Source organism: Canis lupus, chromosome 31, assembly GCF_011100685.1.
Source record: "Canis lupus familiaris isolate Mischka breed German Shepherd chromosome 31, alternate assembly UU_Cfam_GSD_1.0, whole genome shotgun sequence".
In the NCBI taxonomy this organism is placed as follows: Eukaryota; Metazoa; Chordata; class Mammalia; order Carnivora; family Canidae; genus Canis; species Canis lupus.
Window position 1 is genome coordinate 24,696,250 of NC_049252.1, and position 9,161 is coordinate 24,705,410.

The 9,161-nt window shown below is 37.1% G+C and overlaps 1 protein-coding gene across 4 annotated transcripts in view; it reads left to right on the forward strand.

Annotated features, from left to right (window-relative positions):
• MAP3K7CL (MAP3K7 C-terminal like) overlaps positions 1 to 8,745 on the forward strand; it is a 92,554-nt gene extending 83,809 nt beyond the window's left edge. For all 4 annotated transcript variants that reach the window (XM_038581307.1, XM_038581308.1, XM_038581309.1 and 1 more), the window contains one exon: positions 7,572 to 8,745. In XM_038581307.1, coding sequence (XP_038437235.1) covers positions 7,572 to 7,752 — 181 coding nt within the window. In that variant the 3' untranslated portion in view covers positions 7,753 to 8,745. The remainder of the gene's footprint in view (positions 1 to 7,571) is intronic.
• The last annotated feature ends 416 nt before the right edge of the window (positions 8,746 to 9,161 follow it).

Sequence of the window (9,161 nt, forward strand, 5' to 3'; positions counted from 1 at the left end):
CAGCAATAAGGAATTGCTAAGATAAATTGCAAAAATAGGAAGTATGGTATATCTTATATTTACAAATAAGGGATACTAGTCCTCCAGGGGTGATTGATGATCATCATTTTCATGAACACTTTACTGAAGTGGGAATTCATTACATAACAGATATTTTCCTGAACATTCTTTGTGTTCAAGCAAGATAAATTAGGTCAAATGGATCTGACCCAAGTCATTAGTTTTCTGCTTTTTGATTATTTGGAAAAGAATTTCTTTCCCATCATTTCATAAAGTATGGGCAATTACTTTATCTCTGATTGGCTAGTGTAAGCTAGACCCAAAGAGAGATGCTAACTCAAACGTTTTAAAAGAGTTCTTTAGTAGAGTCATGTGGGCACAAGTTAAGCTGAACTTCTCTCTCATCTCCAGAGGGGGTCACCCTGGATCAAGTTTGGGAGACTTTGCAGAGGAGAGAGAAGAGTTGATTATAACTATTATTTTAAATCATGTCTATTAGATAGATAAAGAGAGTCAAACATTTTCTAGGACTATAAACTCAGCATGCAGTGAATTTAATTTAAAGAATCACTTCTGGCTTATTTGATGTATGAAAAGCTTGTTCTTACTTTTATTGGATTTTTTTTTCTTCTCAGTTGAAAAAAATGACAATTTTATTGAAAGCTTTAAAAACTTACCAAGAATTCTGACATCCTTCCAAAATTCCTACCATTATTTCTGCCTCTTTCTAGGCCTTTTGAATGTGAACCAATATTTTTATAGAATTGCATATATAATAAAATGAAATGTGTACATACTTTTCTCAATAAATATTGTAACCTTTCAAAATATAACAGTATTTTATGGATGTAATGGGAAAAAGTGAGAGGTAGATATTTTATGACTTCTGAAATTTATCACCAATACTTTGACAGCAAGTTAAAATATACGATTAAGCTATAATTAGATCTACAATTAGATTTACAATTAGTAAAAGTTGCTTTGCTCCAGATTGGGTATTTTATCTTGTTCAAAGGGGGAACCATTTATCTTCTGCATATGTGAAACATTGTGCCAGATGCTCTGGTGTTTAGAAGATTGACTTAGAATGTCAGGAAGAAAGATAAACTCTTAGAAAAGGCAGGATGAAAAATGTTACATAATGAAAAAAAATAACTCTGGTTTTCGGCATGTTCACAGAATTGTGCCAACATCATCACAGTTTTAGAGCATTTTTATCACCCAGGAACCAAACCTAGAGCCCCTTCCCCCCTTCTCCGCACCAGCCACTGGCCCCCACTCATGTACCCTCTGTTTATGGATTTACCTATTCTGGATATGTCGTATAAATGGAATCATAGAGTATGTGGCCTTCTGTGACTGGCTTCTGTCACTTGGCACGATGTTTTTAAGGTTCATCCACATTGTAGTGTGTGTCAATACTTCATTCCTTTTTCATGGCTGAATAATATTCCATTGTATGGATAGTCTATATTTTATTTATCCATTCATCAGTTGATGGACATTTGGGTTGTTTGCCCTTTGGGCTGCTTATGAACATTTGAATGCAAGTTTTGGCATGGACATATATTTTCCATTCTCTTGGGTATATACCTGAGAGCAGAACTGCTGGATCAGGTGATAACTCAATGTGTAACCTTTGGAGGAACTGCCAGACTGTTTCTGAAATGGCTGCACCATTTTATAGTTCCACTAGAAATGTATAAATGTACTGATTTCTCCATGTCTTTGCCAGCTCTTATTATGTTTTTTTGGTTATAGTCATGCAAATGTCTTACTGTGGTTTTGATTGATACTTCCCTGACAGCTGAAAATGTTGAACATCTTCTCACATGCTGTTTGGCATTTTTATGTCTTCTCGGAGACATTCGGATTCTTTGCCCATTTTTTAGTTGGGTTATTTCTCTTTTGATTATGGAATTGAGAAGATGTTATATAATTTTTGTAGGTTCAGGCAAAACATTCGAAAAGGATTTTCATATGGGGATAACATAAAAATGTCAGACCTATATCTTCAGATCTTTTTTTTTTCCAAAATATTTATTTATCTATTTCAGAGAGAAAGAACACCTGAGGAGAGGGGGAGGGTGATGCAGAGGGAGAGGGAAACAAGCAGACTACCTGCTTAGTGGGGAGCCCAATGAGGGGCTTGATCCTAGGACCCTGAGATCATGACCTGAGCTGAAACCAAGAGTCTGACCCTAAACTGACTGAGCCACCCAGGCACCCTTATCTTCGGATCTTTTAAAAATACATAAAATGATGATTGAAGGAGCAATAACTCATTGAGGGGAAATCTTAGGATGGGGGAAAGGGAGCATATTAATTTGTAACAGCATAGTCTAAAAATAGCCCTATTCTGATTTGTTTTCAATCGTGGCATTTAATTTGTTCTGGATTTTCCAATAACAATAGCTTTTTAGGTTTAACCAGAGATATTTATTTCTTTAGGACAATCCTGATGGCAGATATTTTTAGGCTATGTTCTGGGGAACCTTTCAAAGACTGGGGATGGAGGGGATGTCAGGCAGGGGACTGTCTGAAGGCCAATCAGAAAAAGTCCTAATTGGTTGGTTTTATTTGCTTCACATCAGGGTGAGATTTTCCTTGAAAACTGAGATTTTCTATCACAGCTAGAAAACACTGAAAACCAAACTGCACTTTTATATTCCAAGCATTTAAAAAAAATTTACACATCCCCCAGAAATTAGCAAATTTGACATAAAGCAATAACAAATGGAGGAGATACATCTCCATAAGTGTTTGCGTAAGCAGTAATATGGGGAGGGAGGCCTATCCTCCTCCCTAAGACATCCTGATATGGGTAAGATGCCTCTGTGTAGGGTATAGGACTTGCATTCATTTTCCAACAGTAGAGATATGCTTCCTGAGACCAACTTAGCTAGCAGGAATCAAGGAAAGTGCCTGGTTTGCAATTGGATTTCAAGAAAGACTTGAGTGGATGAATGGAAGAACTGAAGAACTCTCTTGGCTCTTTACTTTGCTCCAGAGATATAGCTGAGGAAATATTTCCACTTTAGGATTTAGCTTTGTGTGAAATCCCAACGTTCCAAACTTCTTCAGGCTTTGAGATTATACTTTCCATTCATGCCCCAGGCATAATGATTTGGGCCTTTTATGTCACCTAATTACCTGCTGTTCAGCCTTCTAACTGGAATCTCATTCCTCAGTATCTCTCCATCTAACCTCTGCCTGGAACCATATTAAAAGGGACATATTAAAAACCATATTTTCAAAAAAAATAAAAATAAAAAATAAAAACCATATTTTCCACTCCTCAATGAGAGTCCTTTCGGTAGGTCTCCCTTACTAAGGAAAGAGACTCCAATCTTTAGGGAAACAGAATGAGGAAACATTTTGCCTTTCATCTATTTCTATTACAGGATTAACCCTTTGTGGGGTAATCTATATGAAAATCTCCATTTCCTTTGGAGTAGCGGTTCTTAACTGAGCCAATTCCTCAGTCCCTAACCCCCAGTTACTGGCAATATCTGGAGACATTTTTGGTTGTAATGATGGAGTAGGGGAAGTAGGAGCAGGGGAACTGGCGTTTAGTGAATCGAGGTCAAGGATGTTGCTAAACCTACGATGCCAGTGCATAGGGCAGCCTCCAATAGCAGGGTCATCTGGCTCAAAAGATCAATTGTGCCAAGAGAAACTCTAGAGCAAATTTCACTTCTTCCTGCAAGAAGTGTTGCCCTTTGGCTCCCAAATGATATAATACATTTATTCCTTATTCATTATTCATTTGTAGGGCTTCAATTACCACAGTCTAGACTGCTTTGCAATTGCATTTCAATACCATTGATTGTTCCCCCACCCATGTGAAATGAAGGTAGACTTTCACATCCTTTTTGCCATCTTGAGCCATCTGCTTCTTCTCTCCTGTGTATCAATGCTTGTACTAGAACACACATCTTTTAAGAACCACCGATAGTGCAGTCTGAATCACAATTTAAATAAAACTATCCCCATGATGAAGATAATATTTTGTTACATTATTATTCCACATTCGCTAGCTCATTATGGCCAAACCATCTAGGATTTAATCTTTTCCAAATAAAAGTCTTAGTCAACTTTGAAAGTCCCAAGAACCATGGTAGTGGTTTTTCCAGAAACAGAAATATTTGTCCTAATGATGAATTCATGTCCCAACCTCCTTTATCTTGGAATTAGTTTCCACAGAGTTTCAAAGTTCTCTTTAACTTAGACTTTCCCTTCCTCAATTTGTTGTGGTGAATAAAAACTTTTCAAGGCATATGGCTTAGGATGGGGATGGCAGGTGGTCTGCAATGGACCCAAGGTTATGGCCTTTTCACTGTTGAAGTAGATCATGTTGGAAACTACATTGTAGGCTCTTGATTTTAGAAATAGGATTCCTATAATGATGGTCTTCTTCCCCTTATCACATTACACTGAAGGCCATGATAGAAATGATAAACACAAAATCAAACGCAGGACCACATTTTAGCCAATTATAGATATTGATTTTTCCTCAGATCATCTATTTATAAGATTGTCTCCAAAGCTTGATTTGCCAGGTTTAATTATGAATTGCTAATGGGTGGACATAAATGCATTTATATAAGTAGGTCTTGGACAGGAGACAACATGCATTTTGACAGTATTCATTGAATATATGTATAATTGCTTATCAGAATCATCAGACTAATTAAGAAACCTATTAAGTCCTTGTGAGTCCAGTAAGGAAGAAATTATTCTTGATTTTCTCCAACACAAGAAAACTGGACTAGACAGTCATGACCATTACTTTTAGTTGTAAAATCTATGATTCTGTGGTTTGTCTTTTCTACCAGTCAAAACTGATAACAGATTTCCCTAGGAGTTTAAAATGAGGTCAGATATGGAACCAGGACAATAGCTATTGTTATATCCAGTACTGCCAATTCCCAGACCATGATTTGAAAGCAAAACTCTAATTCCATGTGAATTATTTGTGTAACACAGTTCACTTGAAAGGAAAAAAAAAAAAAAAGGAATAAGAATAGATGATCTGATTGGTGGGGGATTTAGAGACATCTCTTTTTCATTTCTATTAAGTTTTACTAATCAATTTCTTTAAGACAGTCACATAAAGAACTTTACTAATACTTAATTATTGACATTTATTGCTTAAACTATGCTTAGAGGCAAAAAGCCATAAACATTTAATCAGAAGAATAGGTTATTAGTGGGTGACTTTCTCAATTAGGCATTTTGCATTCCTAGTTCCTCATCTTTAAAATACATGTGATTTGTCTCTGAGGTATCTTACTCTTTAATTATTCATTCAGCAAGTATTTAATGGGAACCTTTATATTCTAAGTACCATGGAAGATTCAAAGATCAATAAGATCCCCAAAGTACCTTGTGTTTATGTATATTGGTGTTCCAGCTTATCTTCCCTTTGTCCCTTTTGGGCACTTTCTTTCCAATGACTGGTTTTGCTCAGTGGTCATCAAAGTAGGTGCACAAGGCAGTCCGTTGGATGAAGGAAAAATATGCTAGAACTTGAATTCTGATTTGTGTTTTGGCCTTTTCCTGGGGTAACTTTTGATTTTTATAGTTTCAAACTTACAGAAAAGTTGCAAAAATGGTATAAAGAACTCCCATGTATTCTTTCCTGGATTCAGTAATTATTAAAAGCTTTCCTACTTGTGCTTTTTCATCCCTCCTTCAACACTGCATGGTACTGGGGTTCTCTCTCCCTCTCTCAGTGAGATGAGGTATCTCTCTATTGTCTTTCTACCTCTCTTTCTCTATCTCTCTATCCTCTGTCTAATCATGCCCCATTGCTCTAAATACTTTAGTACTTCAGTATTGTCCAAGAAGGACATTCTCTCATTTAACCACAATACGGTAATTACAAATTAAGAATTTTAGCATTGATGCAGTACTATTGTTTCACAATCCACGTTTAAATAGCATCAATTTCTAAACAATGTCCTTCACAGCAAATTTTTTCCGGTCCAGAATTGCACATTGCACTTAGTTGTCATTTTTCTTTAGTTTCGTTAAATATGGAACAGTTCAGGCTAGCAATTTGAAAAGTACAGGCTAGCAATTTTGTAGAATTTCCCTCAATTTGAGGTTGTCTAGTGTATGCATTTTTGGCAGGAATACCAGAAAAAGGATGTGTCCTTGGTGCTGGCGATATCTATTTATCTCCTTACTGGTGATGTCAAGGTTGATCACTTGGTTAAAGCATTCTTCCAAGTTTCTTGTGCTTTTGCCTACAGAGAATGAAATGTGATACATGCATATATACAGAGAATTTGGTTAGATCTAGTTTAGGATTAACTGCTCCACGTGAGGGGAGTGGACCTGCTTTGGGTGGTCATGTTTAGTAAATCTAAATATGGGCTGGGAATCTTGACCTCCTTGTTATATGTATTTATTTCAATGAATTATTTATACGTAATTACTGAGACCTGAATTTGTTTGAGACCGTATTACTACAAGTTCCCTCCAATAACCTTAGCCTACTTCCTGAATTCTAGAGTCAGGCTAGCATAAAATGTGGTTATATTGCTTTTGTTAAATAAGGCTGCAAGATATATATAAACAGCAGAGAAGGCCATGGAACGTAATATTTGCAGGAAGGAGTTGGATTCTTTAGTTCAAAGAAGCCTAATAAAGATTTGTTAAGCTCTGAGTAGAAAATAAAGGAAGATAGGAACTGAATTTGGAAGGCAAAGCCAAACTATAGTCCTACACATAGGGTAATAGATCACACCTTAAATTATAAGCTGACTTTCTGGGTTTTATTGCCCCTGAACTAATTGTAACTTTTGCAATTTGTTATACTCTTAAAAAATCACCTTTTTTATATTCCCCATATGAGTGAAGCCATATAATGATTGTCCTTCTCCGATTGACTTACTTCACTCAGCATAATACCCTCCAGTTCCATCCATGTCGTAGCAAATGGTGGGTATTTGTCATTTCTAATGGCTGAGTAATATTCCATTGTATATATAGATCACATCTTCTTTATCTATTCATCTTTCGATGGACATCGAGGCTCCTCCCACAGTTTGGCCACCATGGGCAATAGGGGAAAGGAGAGAAAATGAGTGGGAAAAATCAGAGAGGGTGACAAAGCATGAGAGACTCCTAACTCTGGGAAACGAACAAGGGATAGTGGAAGGGGTGGTGGTGGGGGATTGGGGTGACTGGGTGATGGGCACTGAGTAGGGCACTTGATGGGATGAGCACTGGGTATCATACTATAGGTTGGCAAATCAAACTCCAATAAAAAAACATACCAAAAAAATTACTTTTTTTTTTTTTTTTGGCGGAGGACTCACTGAACTTTTTCGGTCTATAGTTAGTATTTTGGATGTGTCTGGTTGAGATATTAGAATAAATCCTAGTGGCTAAAGCATGTGAAGCTTGGAAAAGCTAAAAGTAAGTCATTGGAAGCAAGTAGAGATAGTGAAATTCAGAAAAGCAGAATGAAACCTTCTGTTTTCATTATGCTGTTACTGCATCCTTTTATTTGTTTAAATTGTGTGCTTTTCCCCCTCACCTGCCCCCTGGATCTTCAGAAAGGAGCTCATTGCCAAGCTGGATCAAGCAGAAAGGGAGAAGGTGGATGCTGCTCAGCTGGCCCGGGAATTCGAGGCTCTGATGGAGGAGAACAGGACGTTGAAGTTGGCTCAGTCCCAATGTGTAGAACAGCTGGAAAAACTTAGAATACAGTATCAGAAGAGACAGGGCTCGTCCTAACTTTAAACGATCCAATGTGAGCATCAAAGGTCGGTGACTGCTGTGTGCTGGCCAAAGATTTTTATTTGAAAGGGATAGTGTGTAAAACTTTATTGTTTCTTTATTGTAATAAAAATTACCCACGTGACAAATGTCTATCATGAATTTGACGCTTGCCAGATCGAGTTTGAGAGAGGGCATATTTTATTCTAAATAAGATGATGAAAGCAAACCTATTGCCAATATATGTTTTCGGAGATCATGATTCATTTCCAAAGATATTTTTTTCTTCTTTAGGAAGATGCGCTCAGACTGTACATCAGGGTAGAAAATGATAAAAATAGAGTACTGGCTGACTCGGCTGAGAATCACGAACAGAATTGAGCCATGAAACAAACTAGTAAGATGCTCACTGCAGTTTCCTATCTGTGTATTTTTAAATTTCACATCTTGAATATTTCAACTGTGCCCGAACCTGAAGTCAGAAATGTCTGAGCACATATTTATGTTCACCAGAGTTAGGTTTAATCCCTCAACGATGGATTGTACTAAGAATAAATGGTTGCATATCATAAAAGCTTTCTCATGAAAATATTAGCAGAAAGCATGTTTGTGCCAAAAGCACATCTGCCAGTGCTGACTTGCTGTTGTAATAAAAAGCTGATAAGGCTGCATTTTTTTTTCACGCCACGTTACCAGCCAGTAAACATCTCTGCCTTTGCTTGTGTGTGTTCTGGGGGCATGGGGGGGGGGAATGAAAAAGTATTGTTTGGACATTACTTTGGTGAGTTCCCGTGAAAACATCAGTAAGACTATAACTATGACTTTGTTTTGGACTTAAGGAGATATTTTGGATAGGTAATAATTAATAGGAATATATGAATAAATTCAGGAATGAAATGATTTTTTCTCTTGTTCTACCTATCACCATATTTCCCCAAATTGATCTCTTTGTTTTATGTCCATTTCTATTGATGTAACTTCTTTTTCATTAAACATGAATCAAAACCGTCAGTGTGTGTTTTGTCCCTTTTTGAACTTCTCTTATGCTAAAATTAATTGGGATTGGCTAACCTGAGTCAGACTGTGTTCTTATTGTATCTGTGAGTGTGAAATAAGCAGTGAAGTCCCTTTTCTTGAAAGACTGTGGTTTCTCACGTAAATTATCTAGAGTTCTAATGCTCAATATGATGCGTTAGTGGCTTAAGGTATTTTCCCAGGAACCATAGAAGAGTTGATTAAAACAGTAAGATGGCTTTGGATAGACCAGTCGTTAGAGACTAGAGGTCTGCTAGACATCCTGCAATGCACAAAACACACCCCAACTACAAAGAATTGTCTGGCCCAATGTGCCAATGGTGACAAGTTTGGTACACCCAGGACTAGACCAGGCACTGGGCAGGTGGGAAAATGCCAAGTGGAAGCATGTT